Here is a 20,132-nt window from a genome sequence, read left to right as displayed (position 1 = left end):
CCTGGTTTGCCTTCACAGATCCAAACCTCGTGGTTTGGATCCCACACCTATAGTTTCATGTCCTCGCAACTGTAGTCCAGTTACCTGGCTTCTTACCTGTCTCCAGGTAAGAAACCCCTGGAGGCAGAGGTTGTGGCATAATCCCACTCAGAACCCTCATGGTGCCCGGCTCATGTCTAGCGTGTAGTAGGTACTCGGTTGACATTTGGTGGAAAAAGGAAGGGTCTGCCTGGAACAGAAGGTGCCCTGCCTGCAAAGACCTCGGCTGGGAGGGTCACTCGGAGCCACTGCCCTGAGTCTCAGGTGAGACTGAAATGTGCCAAAGCGGGTGTCAGGAAGTGGGCTGTCCCCCAGCCCTCAACGCCCCACCAGGGCAGACCCCTGGGAGCCCAGCTGAACACCAGCCACCCTCCCCCTCCACTGCAGAGCCCAGGACCAGGTCCTGCCCGAGGGGTTGCTTAGGCAGCAGCCACGACCCAGCTGTCTGCTATGGCCTGACTTTCTTCCCCCAACCCTGGATTAGCAATTGAGCAACTCAGCAAGCATCTGACAAGACAGTGCTCCCCAAACCTGTTGAAACTCGCCCAACTCGGGCCCTGTGGGTGCGTTTGGAAAGTCTAGCCTTTGCCCAAGACTCCTCCTCTTGTTCCTCCCTCTGAGAAGAAGGGCTTGGCCTGAGCCAACCAGGGACAGAGTTGGCCAGGAAGCCAGTGATGGGGGTGACAGAGACCCCCATCACCCCACTCCGAAGGAGCTTGCAAGAGCCGCCGCTGGTCTGCTCGGCAAACTCAGCTGGAAGCAAAACTGCGACCCCACCGCTGCTGTCCAGATTTCCACAGGAGTTGCCAGGTTTTATCTCTGAGTCCTGAACTGCATCTTCTGTGATTCAGCCAAAGCTGGGAGAAGGCTCGCTCCCTGCCATGACCCCACTGGTTTCCCCCTTTCCCCATCCAAATCCACCTCCACCTCCCACATCTCCTGGCAAACTTGAAACCAAACTATGTTTTAAAAGTTCCCCCGGCCAAGTCAGTGGAGGGGACCTGGTCTGAGAAGAGAAGGGGGGGAGGTGGGTAGGAGGAGGGAGGGATGTGTCCAGGGAGGGAAGGAGCCTCCAGACAGCTCACAGCTCAAGAGGGAACCTTGGAGAGGCCCATTAGAAGCAGCAGGAAATTGCTGATGAGACTAAGGGGCCTCTTTCCTGCGGGGACTCTGGTCCTTCCAGGCCCTGTTTCTTGCTCTGTTCACAAGTCTTATCATCGAAGGATTGGCTCCCAGGGCCACTTCCCCAGGACTGGAGCAGCAGGGTCCCCCAGTCAGTGCCCAGGCACAGAGTAACTGGCAGGCATCAGAGTGAGAGGGGCTCAGAGGCTGCCAGCTGAGCCTCCGAGCTGGGGTGTGCCCACGGAGTCCCACTCGATCATGTCAAGCACATCCTTGTCAAGAGCAACTCCCAGGCACTGTGCTAGGCACCTGGTACAGCTGGAATGTAGCCCCGGCCTCCCAGCAGCTCCCAGGACCAGCGTCTCAGCTGCAGTGAAAGCAGAGGGCGCACCGCACCCCTCCCCAGCCAGAGCAAGGGAGAAGGCAAGGTTCTCCCCATCTGCCCTGGTTGGGTTGGGGTGCAGGATCAACCACTGGGTTGGCTCTTTAGGAGGGGACAGCCAAAGCCGGGAGCTGCCAAAGTGTGAGCCTCACACAGAGAATGACCCCAGACCCCAGCGCCAGACAACTCACCCCCTGGCTGCCCACTCTAGGCCTCCCGCAGCCAAGTAGGGAGGACAGGCCAGCGGTTTCAAGGGACGAGGGCACCCTGGGGACAAGATTTGGTGGCTGCCACAGAAAGGCTCTCTGCTGCCAATTTAGGGGGCAAAGCAAGGTCAGGAAATGTCCTAAAGTTGACACCCATCCCTCCCACCCCTGCAGTTACACCTGGCCCAGGTAGAAAAGGAAAATTCCTACCTTCTGGGATAGCTCTGGGTGATTCAGGTCCTGGCCTTCAGTCAACTGTCAGTTCCACTGGGCACAAACACCATAAGTGGGACATGGGGGCCCCCAAGCAGGAAGTGGGGACACAGAGTCCTCGGGAATGATATGCAGGGAGCTGAGGCCTCAGGGCACTGGCAGTAACGGAGACCCGGGGGCCAAGAACAGGGGTGCTGAGGCTTCCAAGGATGGGGGGGTAAAGGGAACTGGGGACCCGGGAGACAAGCACCCTGAGGTATGGGAGTGAAGGCTGGGCTCCAGGGAGGCCGCCAGTGCCTCCAAAGTGAGGAAGTGCACTTGGACAAGGTGAACTTGCCCTGTAGGCCCCGGGAGCTCTAGAGCAATGCCATGGTGGGAGAAGGTGGCGCCGAGGCGGCAACTACTATCCCTCAGGCCACAGGGGCATCCCAAGGACACCCCCTCCTCTCTGGCTGCCCCTCCAGGGGCTTGCTGGCCAGTGACGGCAACCCCTCCCACAGCCCCAAAAGCTACGGGCCCTAACACTGTCCAGGCACCACTAAACTACTGAGCAGCTCCCTCCCCACAACCCATTCTTCTAGGAGCAGCCCAGATGCCCTCACAACAGTTCAGAAGGACACCGGGCTCTAGACAGATCCATAGACAGGACAATGAAGCCGCCTCCCTCAAATCACTGGCCAAACTTTCACACCCTCAGCACCCTGGCCCATCTCTGGAACCCGACCAGCCAGTCCAGACTCAGGGCCAGGATCACCTGCTTTCCAGTTCTGACTGGCTGCATAGCCTTGACCAGTTCCTTGCTGAACCTCAGTTTCCTCATCTGTGAAGTGGAAAAGAACGACACCTTCCCGGTCGGCCTGCGTGGTTGTGAAAGGCTCTAAAAGTACAGGTGACTATTAATGGCGCAGGTGACAGGGAGTGCAAGGACCCATGCTTCCATCCATCCAGACCCGCCAACAATTTCTAAGTCCCCTTGGCACACCTGAGCTGGTGCTGTGCCTGCCCTCCTCACTCGAGCACCCTCTCTCCCATGCTGCATGGTCCGCCTCCTCAGAGGCTCCCCGACTCGCTGGGAGACCCTCCCCCAAATCCTGCATCCTCCGGGATCTGTAGTTGAACGGCGGCTGGAACTGTCTGCTAGCCCCTCAACTGTGTGCACCCCTCAAGTGAGTTCAGCTGAAAAGGGATCTGAGAGCCCAGGCCTAAGGGGGCTGATGGAGCCAGAGAGCTGACAGACAAGAAGAGGGGCTCTGAGGTGCTGCAGAGGGTCCAGCTCAAGGGACTGTGATGAGACTGTGAGATGGGGGGGCCTGCACGATGATGACGATGATGGCAAACATCTCAGTGGTGATGTCAACAGGGAAGCACCCCTACGTGCATTTCCACTGCCATCATCCCCATGCCACAGATGGAAAAACTGAGGCCCCGAGATATGCACTCCCCTGCCTCGGCCAGGTGGGATTCGGACCCGTCTGCCTGGCTCCTGCAGGCAGGGCCCCTCTGGCGTTGCGCGAGCACACGGGACAGGGCTTCATGCGGCAAGCAGTGGGGTAGTAAGACTGTGGGTTCAGAAGGCCCGCAGGTCTGAAGCAGTCGAGGGTGCAGCAGGGGTCCTGGGGCCCCCGCCCTCGAGAGCAGTCCGGGACAGGGTCCGTGCGGCCCTTGCTGTCACCCAGCCGGTCTCTGAGCGACTCTCTGCTCGCCAGGCACTGCCTCGCCTTCCGGCTCCTCCTCACGCCCGCTTGGCCTCCTTCCTCCCTGGTGTCGCAGGCAAGAGCGTTCCGAGGAGGCTCTAAATGTGGCCCAGGCGGGCAGGGAGGCCAGCGGGAGGGGACAGAGACCGGCTGGCGTCCCAGCCCCCACCTGGACACTGCGGGGCCAGGACCACGACGCTCTGCTAGGCCTCCCTACGCTCCAGCTATTTCCCGCCCTGCTCCTCCTGACGTGGAGTGAGAGCCAGGGAAGAGTCAGAGAGGTGTGGATTTTCCTCTAGGAATTTGTATATTTTTTTAAAAAGCAAGCAAACCTGGAAAAGCTTGGGACAAGCCCAGCTAATTTTAGTTTCTAATGAAAACAGCAGGTGGCCGAGAGGATCTGATCTCCCTGGCAGGGCCAGGGCCCTCCAGCCTTGCAGACCGCAGGCACGGCGGGCACACGAGGGCCTCCCGGGAGGACCCCAAAGGATCTAAAGCCCCCCTTCCTGAAGACCAGGCATGAGCTGTCTGGCAGGGCAGCCTGGGCTGGTGGCGTAACCTGACTGACGGCCCGGCTGCAGCGAGTCGCTGTGGCTGGGCCAGCAGGTGTCAGGTCGCCAAGCCTGTGCTCAGCAGTAGCGGGAGCCTAAACGGGGGCAGCGCAGGACAGGTTAGGAGACCGCCAGCCCGGGCCTGCGGAGGCCGCGCGGCCCTGCAGCCGGCACTGACCACGCTCAGGCTTTCTATCTCCTCCAGAAAGGACTTGTACTGTGGACACTTAAGCCCAGACTAGCTTCTAGGTCAGCAAGTGGCGGGCATGTCTCTGGGGGAAAGGTGAGCCACCTTAGGGTGCGGGGAGGGGACTCCCAGGGCCTGGGACCCCGGGCCTTGCCCCTGAACACACTGAAGGCTTTTCCTCCCCTCACCTCACTCTTCCTTACCCTGAGCAGAGGTGAGCAGAGGGGATCTAGTCAGCACAGAGCTGTCCATTTACGCTGCGGGCATTCTCTGATCATGCTGAGCACTGAGGAGGCCACAGACGTGACACTGAGGGTGGCTTCTGACCCCGTGGCTGGAAGCACTGTAGCCTCGTGGGGCTACAGTGGGGTGGGGGTGGGGGGAGGAGAGAGAGTCCAGATGGGCGCTGGGCTTTCATCCAGCTTTGCCATTTACTGCTGTGTTACCTGGGCTGGGTCACACTCCCTCTCTAGGCCTCGGTGTGCTCATCCACAAATGAGGCCAGGCACTCTAACCAGAGTCCAGAACCGGCAAGCAGTGTGGGCGAAGGCCTGTGAGCCCCGGGTACTAAGTCTTCGCCCACCCCCAGCTCAGAGCCCCAACTCTTCCCCAGCAAAGACCTGGGATCTGGGAGAACCAGGTGCGGGTGGCAAGGCCTCATGTGGCAAGGAGGGGACAGCTGCTAGGGCAGAGACAGGGGAGGTTTCGGGGTCGTGGGCACTGGTGCCAGCCCTGGGGCAGGGACACTCCAACGGAAGAGGTTTCTCAGCTTCTTCCTGGAAGCTGTCCCAGTGACTCACGGCCGTGGCAGCCCAGCAGCTCACCCCTAAGTCCCCACCACTATTATTTCAGCCGGTGTCCCCTCGCTGAGCTCTGCGCCTGGGAGCTAGGATGGGGAGGGAGCGGCTCCTCCATCAGTGGCTGGGCTCGTGGCAGCCTGGCGTGAGCCTTGCGACCCCACTTCTGGCCGAAAGGAGAAGCACCACCTCCGGCAGGGAAGGCTGTCCAGACCGCTCTTTTACTGTACCCGTGAGGACACAGCTCCGATGGGCAGACTTGCCCAAGGCCACACTGTGGGTGGGTAGCTCAGCCAGACCTCCCAGCTGGCCCCCCAGAGAACCCCTGGCCTGATCACATCCCTTCACCAGAAGCCAGGATCCAGCGCAGTCCAGCCTGGCCCGTGGCTTGGATGCAAAGGGAGCAGTGGCTGCGACAGGAACGGGCTAACCCTGCCGACCCACCCCTCACAGGCCCCTCTTCAGGCCTCTCCGAGAGGCCAGCCCTGGTGTCTGGGCAGGAAAGGATCCAACTTGAAGCCAATGCCATGTCCCCTCACCAGTTACCTCCTAAACTGCCAAACGCGGACCTGGCCCAAGGCCAGTAGCTGGGCTCTTGGCGCCCCCTGCAGGTCAAGAGAGCCAGGTGGGCCACGCTCAGCAGGCTGAGGCAGGGGCGCACCCAGTCAGGTCTGAGGGACCCAATGGGCACGGGCCAGCTCCAGATGCACCCTCGCCCTCATCCTCCATCATCTTCCTGCCCTGGAAGGGGGGGCTCGGGATCCCAGGCTTTGACTGGACACTACGCATTTCTGTGCTTCCCCTGGGTAAGACCCAGGAGAGGCCAAATCCCCCCACCTCCTCCCCAGGATTAGGGGAGAGTGAAGGAAGCTGGAAGGCCTCAGCACACTGCCAGGCCAGCGAGGGCTCAGTGGCGGTGCAGCTATGCCTGGCCGGCGAGAGCCAGGTGTGCCCACCTCAGCAAATGACGCTGCTTTCTCCAAGCAGCCCTCTGGGCGCCCACCGCAGCCCCGCCCCCAGTTAAAGGAAACCAGACTCAAACAGGACACACAGCAGGGGGTGACTCCCAGAAAGGGGGGAGGGGGTTCCCCCCTGGACTTCAAAGAAAGCAGCACCAGTGGCTGCCCCAGAGCTTCCCCTAAAGTACTCCTCGGGCCAGTGTGAGCCTGGCTTCACGGCTACTCCTGGGAACATGTTAAAGGCCCAGGCGCCCACCCAGTCCTGCCTGGGGTGGGACCCGGGCACCTGGCCTCTCTACAAGCCCCACAAATGTGTCGGTACACAGCCCAGTTTGAGAACCATGCTCGAGTCCAGCCCACGTGCTGCCCGTCCTGCCAGGAGGCGGCCTGCCCACCTGCCCGTGGCCACATCCTCAGGCCGGACAGAGCCCGCACCCTGCTCCCTGCCCACGGGCGGTCCCGTCCCGAGGGGCATGAAAGAGCACTGTCTCTACCACAGCTCTGGCGCGCGGCAGGCCTGCCCCCTCCCCAGAGCTGCACACAGGCCCGGCACTTAGCCTGCCTCTGCCTCAGTCTCCCCCTCCACAAAATGAGGGTTCGCTGGTTTGCTGAGAGGATTAAATCAACGCCAGTACTCGGCCCAGTCCGTTCGAGTTCCATTCGAGTTCAGTTCACTCTTTTTATTTTTAGCATCGTAAAAATTTCCCCTATTTTTTCAAATATGCTCAACTTCTTTCAAGGGTAACTAAGATAACAGGTTCTTCCATTTTTCTTTCCTTTTTAAAACTGAAGTAGCATTGTGTATTATAATTTATGAAAGTTTGGGTGTATACTGTTACATTTCAAAAAGTTCTCCTCTTTTAAGTATAACTTCCTGTGCGCTGCTCTGTGGGGCACTGTTCATTCATCCACCATCAGGGTCTCCAGCAGTGAGCTCCTGCCTGCTTTGGGTCCAGGGCAGACGGCTGGTCACACCAGGACCCCGCTGGCTTCTGAAGGCTGTCCCTTCCCCCTGCCAGGGCCAGTGGTCTGCTCCCCACAGCACAGCTGGAAACCCTGAATCCCAGAGTGCTGCGCTTCCTTGGAGGCTTCTCTGGACAAGAAACTTGGGCCCCCTTCTTTACAGCATCTTCCCCTTACTCCCCAGAAGCCCCCGCCCCAAACAACAGAGGCCTGGCCCACGGCCTCTTCTCAGAGCTCCTGATCTGCGAGGCCAAGGCTGCAGGGGAGCCAGGGTCTGCATTTCCTCCTGAGAGGAGGGGAAAGGCCCCTTGGCATTCCGTTCACCTGTAAAATGAGGGGTATGGGCAGACCACCTTCAGGACACATTCTCTGCACTCCCTGCTCCCCCAAGACCCCAGAAGGCTGCTCTATGCACCCCACCCTGGGAGGTGTACTCCCACTGAACAGGTGGGAAAAGGAGGAGGCCTTCCACTCTGCTCTCCTTTGCACAAGCATTAGGCTGCCGCTTGTGCACCGACTGCGCGCACTTGGCCCTGAGGGAGGACACCCGGTGGGAGAGGAAGGCCAGGGTGGCGAGTGGTGGCTGGCACTAAAGCCACGGAGTCATCCGGCCCTGAGCTGCAATCCAGCTCTGCCCTTACAAGCCAGGTGACCTCAGCACACCTGAGTTCTGTCAGCGCTACCGCTTCTGTAGAGGAGACCACGTCTTCCTCACAGGACCCTTCTCGGGCTCTGCTCCCACCCATCTGAGCAGTTCTGTCTTGCTCCCAGCACCCTTGTTTCTTGACCTAGAACTAATTAGACAGGCTGGAGCCTTCCTGAGCCCTCCACCAGTTGTGCAGGAGGGGTCGAAGGGCTTGAAGCTCAGCTCGGCACTCGCTATCGCGTCACCTAGGCACATCGCCCTCAGCCTTCAACTTGGAACCCATCAAGTGGGCCAAGGATTTCTGCCGCAAGGCTTTGGGATGAGGCTGCACGAGGGCGCCGCCTCTGGGGCAGAGCCCGAGGCGCAGTAGGTGACCAACACCAGTGTGCTCAGTGCCCTGCTGAGACGGACTGACACACTGGAGCCTCCTAGAGAGCTGACCAGCCACTTAGGCCACAACCGCGAGCCAGCAAGCATGCTGCCCACCCTCAGGCTACGAACTCCAGGGCTGAGGAGACAGCACTTTGCTTTTAAGGCCCCTCTTCCCCAGCGCCCCTGGGGAAACACCCTCCCCAGTCCTCCAGCCTCACTGACCTCCACGTCCCACTCCCAAGTGCTGCACACAGACACAGTCTTCTCCTGGTGGCCCTGGGGTGTGACTGGCAGGATCTTGATCTCACACTGGGGCAAGAGGGTGCGTGGGAAGGGGGAGGCAAGAAAAGCATGGGTACAATGGCTCAGACGCTCAGCTAGAGGGAATCTCGACCTGGCCCAGCGCTGGTGCAGGGGCCCCCCGGGTGGGGAGGGCCCCAACAGGAACCCCGTCAGTGATCCTCCCCCTTTCCTGCCTGCTGTGCCGACAGCAGGTGGAGGCCTTCTTGTGCAAGATAACGGGCAGATCTAGAGAGACGTGGCCAGCCAGGCCCCCCGGCGGGACCAGTCAGACCCCAGAGAGCCAGACTAGGAACGAAGAGCAGACAGGGGCACTGCGGCACACCCCACCCCCACCGTCTTCGCAGGTACCTGGCCAAGCTGTCGTCGGTGGGAAGCATCTCAGAGGAGGAGACGTGTGAGAAGCTCAAGGGCCTGATCCAGAGGCAGGTGCAGATGTGCAAGCGGAACCTGGAGGTGATGGACTCGGTGCGCCGCGGAGCCCAGCTCGCCATCGAGGAGTGCCAGTACCAGTTCCGGAACCGGCGCTGGAACTGCTCCACGCTCGACTCCCTGCCAGTCTTTGGCAAGGTGGTCACGCAAGGTAAGCTGTCGCAGAGTGTCCAGGCGCAGTGGTACGGAGACCCAGGAAACACCACCAGCTCTCAGGCGGGGAATCACGTTCATGAATGGCGGGACAGTTGGGCACGTGAAAACAGCAGGCGTCGGAGGCTTAAGGCACCCAGGCGGAGGCTGGGAAGCAGGCAGTGGGGGGTGGTGAGGATGCCGTTTCAGTCCCCGTAGCCCTCCACACTGTGGAGCCACCTTCCTGCCTTGCAGAAGGAGCCCTGGCTCAGGCAGGGGAAGGATGAGGGTGCCCGGGACACTCGGAGGATGAACTGCAGAATCAGAATCCAGCCTGGCTCCAGCCACACTGCTTTGTCTGAGGCCTGGCTCTCTTGTAAGTGAGCCATATTGGGAACTCGCCACGCGGGGTCCTGAGAACAGCACCCGGCTCCCGTCCTCCTGAGTGGCCGTGGGGATACAGGCACATCCATAACCACAGCTCGGGAGGGGTAGTGGTCTGCACAGCGTTTTAAATAGTACTGAGTAGTATTGATTCAGCTGGCCCTAAGATGGGCTTCCATATTGCAAATGAAGAAACTGAGGCACAGAGAAGCTGAGTGACATGTCCAAGGTCACAGAACTAGAAAGCGGCAGGTCCAGGGCTTGCACCCGGGCCATCCGGCACCAGGCTCCATGCTCTGACCCACGATGGGAAAACGCAGCAATGGGGCAACAACGGTGGGCCCCGCCCCTAGCCAGAGCTGGGGTGCTGGGGAAGGCTTTCCCGAGGAGGCAGGCGCTGCGTGCTGCGCTGAGACAGGAAATCTGAGAAGGCAGTAAGCCAAAGGAAGGGGGCCAGCGCATAGAAAACGTTCCATGCAACTGGAAGGCTCCTGGAGAGGGCGCCAGGTCAAGCCGCTAACCCTCGAGGAAGTGCTAACCCAGCCGCCTCCTTCTCTACTTCCTGACCGTGAAACTGACACTCCCGAGCCACCGAGCGTCCACAGGGCTCTTCCACTTGCTGGGCGGCAGCGAGGCGTTGCCTGGGCCAACCTTTGTCTTGGCACCTGTGGTTCTGGACGGCTAAGGCTGCTGGGCTTGTGGCAAACCGTTTGGATGTTGTTGGAAACCAACCGTGATAGAAATTTGGAAGCCATTCTCCTGGGAGCTGGCACAGGCCAGCGAGGCACGGTCATGCTTGGCATTGCTGAGCACTGCTGTTCTGGAGAGGCGGCAGAGACGCGCGGGCGGACGCGCGCCGAGGAGCCCCAGGTCCAGGAAGCCAGTGCAGCTAGCGCGCATGCGTGCGTGCCTGCGTGCGTGTGTGCACGTGGGCGCACGAGAGTGCGTGCGTGCGTGCGTGCGCAAGTACGTGGGCGCATGAACGAGCGTGCGTGCGTGTGCGCAAGCGAGGCGAGCGAGCGTGCGAGAGGGACTCGAAGGCAGAGCCCGAGGACGGGCAGACCCTGGCGCGGAGCGGGGCTGGTGCTTGCGTGGGCGGGTGGAGAAACGAGCGGGCTCGCGCGGCCCGGCCCTTTCGCCTCAGACATCCAGCCAGCCTCCGCCACTCTCAGCGGCACCCGCCACCCCCACCCAGTCTTCCGTCTTCCCAGCTCCTGCGAACCAGCCGTTGCTCTTCCCTCGGGGCCACACTCTTCTTCGCTCAGGCTGAGGGGCTCGGGGGTCGTTTTATGTTCTGTCTTCTCAGCCCTTTAGAGAGGTTGCAAAGATAGCACAAGCCGTTCCCGTGTACGCTTTCCCCACATTCACCCCTGCTCACTTGGGAACCCATTTGCCATAGCCATTTTTCTCAGTCCATCCTGTGGCTTTCATGACGCCTTTTAGATGGACTGTGATGCGCGGCTCCCCAGTCTCAGCCCCCACCCCTAACCCCTTCCATCTTCAAAGGCAAGGTGGTGTCGCACTGCCTGTTGCCAGCTCACGGCACAGCCTGGCGTGGAGGACAGACCTAGGTACCGTCCAGTCACAGGAAGCGAGCCTGGGCAAGGGTTCGAGGCAGCAAAGAAGGGGATGCACAGTCAGGTGTGGCCTGAAGCCCTGGGGGCCCCTGTGGGGAAGCACCTTCCTCGTCTGTCTGCAGCGGGAGCTAAAGAGTGGGGCCAGCCTGGGTTCAGCGAACCTTCAAGAATCTAAGGACCCTCGTGGGCTCAGTCTCCGTCTGGGTAGCTTGGTCAAGCGTCCTGTCAAGGTGGCTTCACCCCAGACCAGGCTGGTGTCAATCTTTGGAAGCGGACCTGAGCTCTTCCCAGGCATCTAGCGCCTCCGTTTTTATAAACTCCCGTGGAAAGTCTTTGTCTCCATTAACAAGAGGAGGAGGGGCTTGTCCCTCCCAAGGCAGAGTGTTGTTCTCAGAAAGCCTGGGGGCGGGTGTGGCAGGTGGCTGGAGCGTGGGCAAGCGTGACCTGGAGCAAGTGACGTCACCCTCATGCCGTGGCGTCCTCCCATCAGAGACCAGCACGTGCCCGCACCAGAGAGCTGTCACCAGGATTCACTGGTGTCTATGCATGCACTCAGTGTGGACCCCGAACACCACTGGCACCAGCAGAGAAGGCCTTTGTCAGTGCATAGCTCCTGAGTGGGAGGCTTAGCCAGGGTCCACCTAGCAGTTGCCTGGCTGGGGTCACAGCCCCAGACTTGGAAGAGGCCAGAACTATTAGACCCCCACAAATCCCCCATCTCCCTCCCAGCCTCCACGTGGGGACAATCCAGGACCATCTTCTGGGATTCCATGCAGGATTCAGAGATGATGCCTCTGGTGACTCACCTCATGGGGGCCCCGGGAGGGGCAGCTCCCTACTGCCTGCATGCCCTGGGGTCTCACAACTGCCAGCTTTGCCCTCCCTCCACCCCTAGCAGGGGAGGTCACTCTGCCCCTGGCCTACAGAGGCAAGAGGAACACTTAACAGACAGGAACGTGAGTCAAGGCCCAGCCAGGTGCTGTAGGCTGGAAATCTACAGAAATTTGGCAAAGATGGCATCAGGGAAGCCAGGAACAGCAGCAGGTGGTCAAGGCCAGAAGGGGGATGGTCCTGTGGTGCCAGTGCCGAGAGCAGCACCTACACAGAGCAGGCAACTGAGAAAGACTTGAGTGAGTGAGAAGGGTGTGAGGCTGGGAGAGATCATAGAGCCTGGTCAAGGCTGCAGTGAGCAGGACTTGCTGGGGTCTCGGAGGGGCCGACCCAAGCAGGATGGCAGAGGTGGCCACGCAGATCCCTCCCTGCTGCTTCCCTCCTCCCACTGCCGTCACCGCTGTCTGTGCCCTTGACCCCGGCCCTGTCCGCAGAGAGCCCTGCAGTCCCTCCAGATCCTGGCTGCCGTGGTTGGGAGGTGATGGGGTGCCGGGACATAGCAAGATACATGGCAGGCCCATCTCCCCTCCTGGGTATCTGACTTCATCCAGCACACCTGACGGGCGGTAACGCCGTCACGCTGGCCTGCGGGAGCAGGCACGTTCCAGCCCTGGGCTGTCCCAGACTCATGAAGTCTGTGCTCTTTCCCTTGTCCTCGCTCTTGGCATCACATTGGACCCCGTGAGGGTGAGAACATGCTTTTCTTCTGGGTGGCCTCTCAGGCCAGCCTTCTGGTGCCAACAGGTAATTACAGGAACTTGGGGGTTTGGGGAGAAACCCCAGACCCGCTTCCGCACTCAGAGTCCGTGGAGGAAAAATCCCCTTGGCACCCTGCGCATAGCACAGTGCCCAGCTTATGGCAGGTGACAACAAACATCTGGTGAAGTGTCTGGACCTAAGAAAGCTTTTAGCCCAGTGGCAAACCCGCCATCAGTGGCGTGGGCCTCGGAGTGCAACTTGTTAGTAAGTGAATAAGATGACCCTAGTTACCCTTCAGTAGCTCCCGCAGCGGCTACTGTGTCTTGAGCGCCTACTCTGTGCCAGGTGCTGGCACCTTCCGTGTGTGGCTGTCCTGAGGAGGCAGGTGCTGCTAGCAGCCCTACTCTGTGGACCAGAAAGCTGACACCTCGGAAGTGGCAGCACCAGGCCTGGACCTCAGGCCTGCCCAGGAAGCACCTGCATCTCTCCCATGACCCAGTTCTGCCAAGCATCTGTGAAGAGTCCCCCTCAGCCAGGTGTCAGTGGGTGGAGAGGGAAGTGGGAGCCCAAAAAAATATGAGAGACAGCCTGGCCCCAGGACCTTCCGGTCCGGCATCAGAAGTCAGTCAAACATGCAGTACAAGAAGAAGAAAGAACAGCCCACTGCTGGATCCCATGTGAGGCACAAGCCAGGAAGAAGCAGCCTAAGATGAGGATGAAGTGATTGGGCTTAGCCTGCAGGACGGCGCGATTTCCCCATTTAGAGTGGGGACAGGAGGCTGAGAGAAAGGTCACTTGGCTAGGTCCTAACGTGCTGTAGTCCAGCTCCAAACCCTGTCCTAGGCTCTCTTAAACCCAAAGAGACTTCCTGGAGGTGGTTTCCTAGAAAAAGGTAAGCTTTGGCAGATGAGAAAGCAAAGCAAAGTGGAAAGACCGAAAGAGTGCAGACGTAGAGCACAGTCTTCCTCAGCCCCCAGTACGCGCCCTGCCCACCTTCCTGGGACACCTGAGTTATGCTAGAATTGACACTTCCACCAGGACACCAGCCTGGCGCCCAGGGGATCACCATGCCCACGCTCCCTCGCCAGCCCACCTCAACCTCAGCTGGTTTGCATCCCAGCACTCCTTCCTGCTCTGACGTCTCCTTCCAGCATCTGGGAGAGACATCGTGTGTGCTGTGCTCAAGACAGGCAGGCCTTAGAGCCAGTTCCTGCATGGCCACTGGCTGCCCATAGGGCCCAGATAATCCACCCAGGCTCCCATTTTCTGCCAGAGTTGCAGAACTGGTGGTTGAGGTTGTCACAAGCCTTGGCCAGTGTAGGGAAGGGCCCTGGCACAAAGTAGGCCCTCAGGAGGGGCAGGTAGTGTGGGATCCGCAGGCCAAGTCTGAATGTCCACTCCCAGGCAGCCTTAACCTTGGCTAAGACGACACTGAGGTGATTGAGACACGGGACTAAATCCATGGGGCTGGCAAGGAAGCCCTCTAGGAAGAAGAGCAGGAAGAAAGGTGGGTGTGGGGTAGGGAAAGGCTTGATGGAAAAGGCAGAAGCTTTCGAGGCACTTCTGGCACCACAGAGAGCTCTCCATTTCCCTGGCCCAGCTTACTGTCCCGGAAAAAGCCACGCTTGTCCTCCTCTGCAGTGGGAACAGCAAAATCCCTGGCCGGGCTGTCATCTCCCGTGACGCTCACTGCCCTCTGCTCCACCCTCAATGCACCACGTCCTCTTGTCCCTCTCAGCGGTCTGCACCAGGGGCCCCACTAGCAAGCAGAGTTCCAGCTGGGGCCCCCAGACCTGGGGTGGAGCAGGGTGCCGGCTGGGGGCCACAGCACTGACCCAAGGGTGGGGGCCCAGGTCAGGCCAGCTGAAAGAGGCTGGAGAGGTCACTGCCGTTGACTTTGGGCACAAGTGGGCTTGACCACATCCGCCAGGCCTTCTGGGGCCTCCTGTGTTGAGCACAGGCCAGTGGCTCACATCCCCGGGAGAGAAGCCACAAAAGGAACTGGCCTGACAGAGTCAGCTCACTGCAGCTTAGACTGTGGCTCCTGTCACAGCAACTTCCTCCCCGAATCTTTCCTCTCAGTCTTTTCCTGCAGGCCCGCTCCCAGCCTGAGAAAACCACGATGTCCTTGTTCTCAAGGCCAAGACAGGGGGTTCCTAGAGTCCCAGAAGATGCATGTTGGTTCAGGGACTTCACAGGGAGCCCTGCACCCAAGGGCTCCTCCGGGGACGGGCTGAGTCGAGAGCCAGCGGTGAGAAAGGAGCTACCTGAGAGGCCAGAGAAAGACCCCGTGAGGCCAGAGGCTAGGGCACCCCACCAGGCCCACCCACCCTATCTTTGGCTTTCCCTTCCCCCTTGGTCTTTGGGGCAGAGATTTGCACTGGTTCAGGCCTGGAAATACCAGAAATACCAGAAACTAAAGTCGTCTCTCTTTGGGCGGCCACAGCACAAAACCAACCAACGTGATCCTGCTATTAACCTCGATTAACTTGGAGAAGATTCCATCTCGGGCTGTCAAGGCCCCGTGACTCCAGCCAAGCCCCCCTGATGCCGGCCTGAAATGGCCAGGCCAGGGTGGAGAGGGGGCATGAAGAGGGGGCAGCAGGCAGTACCCCAGCTCCGGGGCTGAACCAGGAACAGGGCGTCCTGAGCCGGAGACAGCACGGCTCCCAGCCCAGCGCCCGCTTCTGCTGCCCGTCCACAGACGCGGGCACAGAGGAGGTGATTGTTTCTGCCTGACCACGGTGACTGCTCCCCAGGGCAACCGAGAGCACAGGCCTGGGTGTCGCAGAGGTAATTGCCAACCACGGGGCCCAAACCTGCCCCCTCTACTCCTGTGGACACAGACACTCTGGCAGGAGACAGAAGGACAGTCACGGGCACACAGAGGCCCTCACAGGGGCCGGGAGAGGAGCAGGGCCTGTCTGGTCGCGCACCCAGCCCGCCATGCACACACCACATATGCACACACACTCCCTCCCTCCACCCACACCCCCAGAAAGAGGCTCCACAGCAGCTACACCCCTGAGGCACGGTTCCTAGGAGGATGAAAACACCCATTCAGGCAGGGGAGAGGGCGAGCACCAAAATAGCACCACGGAGGAGTTGGCGCGGCAGGGAAGAGCCGGCGGGGCGGCAGCCAGGTCTGCATTTGAGTCCTGCTGTCACTTCCTGGCTGGGTGACTGGGGCCATCGTCCTCTTCCCAGAACCTGCATTTCGCCATCTGTGAAATGGGCCCAGAGCTCCTGGCAGCAGAGGGCGCCTGGGCAGCGGGCACCACCCAGCAGGCATGCAGTAGGGACGTTAATATGGCTCCCCTTACGGGAGTAAGGGGAGTCGTCCTGAGCAGACCGACCTCAGCAGGAACCGCGGGAGCAGCCAGAGGGGTCAGCTGGGGGTGGGCACAGGTTTTACAGGACGCTAGTGGACAGTCCAGCTCAGTAGGTTTGTCAGCTTCCCTCTGCACGCTGACCTTGTCTCTGTAAATAGCGTTAGCATCACTGATCAGGAGAGGCTGTGGGGACAAGCACCCCACCCCACAGTAGCAAGGGTGCTGTCTGCTGGCTCAGCCTCCTACTGTGTGACCGCACAAGTTGCCTGGCCTCTGTAAAACGGGCTGGGGTCCTCACAGGCGTGAGGACAGGAGACAGTGGCAGGCACATAGCAGGTGTATGTGGCTGGTGAGTCAGGGGCCTCACTCTCCCAGGACCAGCCCCAAGGGGGGCCCATGGAGAGCTGGGAGGAGCCCCAGGACCCAGCCCTGCCTCCCTCTGCCTCCCACAGGGACTCGGGAGGCGGCCTTCGTGTACGCCATCTCTTCAGCAGGTGTGGCCTTCGCGGTGACGCGGGCATGCAGCAGTGGGGAACTGGAGAAGTGCGGCTGTGACCGGACCGTGCACGGGGTCAGCCCGCAGGGTGAGTGCGGCCCGGGAGCGGGTGCGCGGGAGGCGGGGCCTGCGCTGCGCACTCACGCAGGGGCGCCCCCTCTGCCCACCGCGCCCCAGGCTTCCAGTGGTCAGGATGCTCAGACAACATCGCCTACGGCGTGGCCTTCTCCCAGTCGTTCGTGGACGTGCGGGAGAGAAGCAAGGGGGCCTCATCCAGCCGGGCCCTCATGAACCTCCACAACAACGAGGCTGGCAGGAAGGTAGAGTGGCATCCCCCCCCTTGACTGCCAGGGCAGGGTGGGCACAGCCAGGCCCGGGAACACCCTCCCACCTACATGAGGTCTAAACCATTTGCCAGGGCTGTCGCCAGCACCAGGCGTCTCTTGTAGGTCAGTGGGGCCCAGGCAGCAGGCTGGGATGTAGATGGGGGAGCCAGTGAACAGGGGGAGGTCCAGTGCAGCACCCTCACACGCGCATCTGAGTGCAGTGTGTGTCTGCCCCGCGGTCACATGCACGCCTACTGAGGGACAGAGCTAGGGTTCGCGCCCCCAGCCCCACCCCACCAGAGATGCGCGCTCCACTGTTGACACCTGCCGCCTCCAGGGCCCGGTGCAGACTCCCACCCCTGCCCTGACCTCTCCTGGTGGCCCCTGTCCCCTGCCCGCCCCTGCAGGCCATCCTGACACACATGCGGGTGGAATGCAAGTGCCACGGGGTGTCGGGCTCCTGCGAGGTGAAGACCTGCTGGCGCGCCGTGCCACCCTTCCGCCAGGTCGGCCACGCGCTTAAAGAGAAGTTCGACGGCGCCACGGAGGTGGAGCCGCGGCGCGTGGGCTCCTCCCGCGCGCTGGTGCCGCGCAACGCGCAGTTCAAGCCACACACGGACGAGGACCTGGTGTACTTAGAGCCCAGCCCGGACTTCTGCGAGCAGGACACGCGCAGCGGCGTGCTGGGCACGAGGGGCCGCACGTGCAACAAGACGTCCAAGGCCATAGACGGCTGCGAGCTGCTGTGCTGCGGCCGCGGCTTCCACACGGCGCAGGTGGAGCTGGCCGAGCGCTGCAGCTGCAAATTCCACTGGTGTTGCTTCGTCAAGTGCCGGCAGTGCCAGCGGCTGGTGGAGCTGCACACCTGCCGGTGACCACCCCGTGCCCGCACCACCTCTGGCCCGGAAGGCTGATAATTTAAACAGTTCCCCACCACCACCCCAAAAGATACCGGTTGTATTTTTTGTTTTGGTTTGGTTTTTGGGTCCTCATGTTATTATTTATTGCGGAAGCCAGGTAGGCGGTCCCAAGGGCATTGCCGCTGACCAAAAGGAACTTGCTCGTGCCTGTCCACCGCGGCTGCTGCTGACCTCCAGGCTGTCATCTGCATCTGTTTTGCTACTTGCAGACTTGAGATGGGTGGCGAGGAGCACCACGGCCACATGCCTACTGACTCTGCCGTCTAGGGGAAAGTGGCCAAGAGGGCAAATGGTGCCGTTGCGGCGGAAGCTGCAGCCCCGCGCCCAGACGGACCCCTGGCAGCGTCAGCCTGGTAGCCTTGTCTCTTGAGCCCCCAGAAAGGGAGTGGGACGTTACCGGGCCAAGGGCAAAGGGTTTACTGCAGCCCTCCGTGAGCGGCTGGAGGTTCGGTCTCTGTGGGACCTTCCAGAAAGGAAGAGCGTGTGAGATGGGGCCGAGGGAAGGCCACAGGGCCCCCCAGAGCCCGGACCACCGGCCTCCCCTCAGAGAGGGAAACCCCACACACCTCCGTCCCGCCCAGGCAGGGACACTGGCTGCCTTCCTGAGTCGGAGATCCCAGCTGGGTCTTCCCAGTGACACCCCCACTGACTCACCTCACTGCTCCTCCTCTGTGACAGAATGGAAGCCGCCCGGGAAAGTGCCGTGACAAGGCTCTCTCCCAGCCGCTCTCACTCAGTGAACCAAAGTGCCGAGCCACACTGCGTAGTATGCCCAGTAGCAGGCCTCTCACGTGCTGGGCTCGAGATTGCCGGCAGCTGGGCCAGACAGGGAGGCCTGGGCCTACTTTACAGCTCAGGGCATGTTCAGCCCAGCCCAGAGCGAGCTGGCCGAGAGGCAGAGCCCTCCACCGAGGCACCTCCTGGACCCCTCTGCCCAAAAGCCCAGAAAATGCAGCTGAGTCTGGGACTCAGGGAGGCGTTTCTGACTGCAGGAAGAAGGGTAGGATGCAGACCACAGGCCAAGCTGGAGCTTCCGTGGTTCCTGAGGGGCGTGTGGCTCTGGGGGTGTGGTGGGCAGCTGGAAGGCTGACAAAATGAGAGCCCTGCAGTGGAGGCACCCCTGCCCTGAGTGCCATGGCTCCTGAGGCTCCCCCAGAACAGCACCAGCACTGGCCCAGGCCCCGCACACCAGCCAGGGGTCAGGGGTCCAGCCCAGCCCAGGCTTCTGTGAGCAGGACATGAGCACGGCAGACCTGGCCTGCCCACCCGCTTCTCAGATGGGCTCCCAGCCAGGGAGGACTCCGTCAGCAGCTCTTCAGGCTGCCCCCGCAGGGCGGTTCGAGGCGCTGGGTTGCAGGTCTTGAGCTCTGGGATCCCCAGGCTACTGCTCCAGGGCTCAGTGTCTGAATTCAAAATCCCAGACTCAGAGGCAGGCTCTGGGCCATAGCTGTCCTCCAGGCCCTGCAGGTGGTGTTGGCTTCCTCACCAAGAGAGGGTCACCGATGGCCTCATGCTCCTTGTTCCATGTCCATTCAAGAAAGAGGCCCAAACCAAGTGAGATACCGAAGCCTTACTTGAATGGGGCGAACCCTAGCTTTGGGGCAGGTCGTCTCTGCCATGGATGAAAGCTGAGTAGAAAAAGTAACACCACAGCTGCCCAGTGGGGCCCCCCCGTTCCTCTAGTGGGCTCCGTTCTCAGTCTGCTCAAGGCAGGGAAATTTCTCTCACAGGCAGACCCAAACACAGGAAGCCATGAGAAACTCCCCAAAGCCAGGAGAGTCATGGGCCCCCGTGGGGGCTGGTGTGATGAGCACTTCCCCAGGAGTAAGTGGGAGGTTCTGTGCCCCTTCATAAGTTTGACACTTCTGCTTACTGGGGGTGGGGGCTCCTCAAAGCTGATTCTCTAGGGAGCTCAGTGAAGCACACTAGATTCTAGGAACCCCTGCCCTCTTCCTCCCTGTACCTCCACCAGCACCCCAGAAGCCAAGGGATCCACAGCCAAGGAAATGGAGTGTCCATGGACACGCCCAGTCCCAAGCTGTCCCAGATAAAAGGGAGGAGTAACAACACAGGCCTGACATGGCCCAGCCCCCTGGGAATGGGCCAGCACCCAAGTTTAGTCTGCAGTCCTCTCCACGGGTCTCGCCCCAAGCCAGAGGTGAGGTGCTCAGAGGCCCAGGGCTCTGCCACCACGGCTACTACCCACGATGGCTCCACCTCACCCTCTGGTTTTATACTAGGCTTCTTGCCATTGGACACCCCATGAAATAGCCTGATGCACGAACGATAAAAACGATTATTTCTTTATCTTGCAATTGTGGAAGTGGCTTTTTTTAATAGAAGAGGGTGACAAGACCTTAGGGAAGGACCTGGGGAATAACTCTCCTGAGCATCACAGGAAAGGAATTCACCTGTGACGCGCAGAGGCTGTATCTCCATTCTGCTCGGCCATGATCAGCTGTTCAAACCTAGGCCTAAATGGGTTGGCCAGAACCTTTTATGAGTGTTCCTG

At 60.7% G+C, this 20,132-nt stretch overlaps 1 protein-coding gene across 2 annotated transcripts; it reads left to right on the top strand.

The window, feature by feature from the left end:
- The first annotated feature begins 8,784 nt into the window (after positions 1 to 8,784).
- WNT4 (wingless-type MMTV integration site family, member 4) lies at positions 8,785 to 19,925 on the top strand. Of its 2 annotated transcripts, none has more exons than XM_012722796.1 (4): positions 8,785 to 9,014; positions 16,331 to 16,462; positions 16,552 to 16,694; positions 17,108 to 19,925. In XM_012722796.1, exons 1-4 carry the CDS (start codon positions 8,867 to 8,869, stop codon positions 17,573 to 17,575), a joined length of 891 nt encoding a protein of 296 aa, XP_012578250.1. In that variant the 5' UTR covers positions 8,785 to 8,866; the 3' UTR covers positions 17,576 to 19,925. The 2 variants fall into 2 exon arrangements, with proteins under 2 accessions (XP_012578250.1, XP_012578252.1); XM_012722798.1 differs by having other exon boundaries at positions 8,798 to 9,014; positions 17,207 to 19,925.
- Positions 19,926 to 20,132: the final 207 nt, after the last annotated feature.

This window comes from Condylura cristata, unplaced genomic scaffold (genome assembly GCF_000260355.1).
Source record: "Condylura cristata isolate star-nosed mole 26May11 unplaced genomic scaffold, ConCri1.0 scaffold00008, whole genome shotgun sequence".
In the NCBI taxonomy this organism is placed as follows: Eukaryota; Metazoa; Chordata; class Mammalia; order Eulipotyphla; family Talpidae; genus Condylura; species Condylura cristata.
This window is presented reverse-complemented; position numbering and strand designations above follow the sequence as displayed.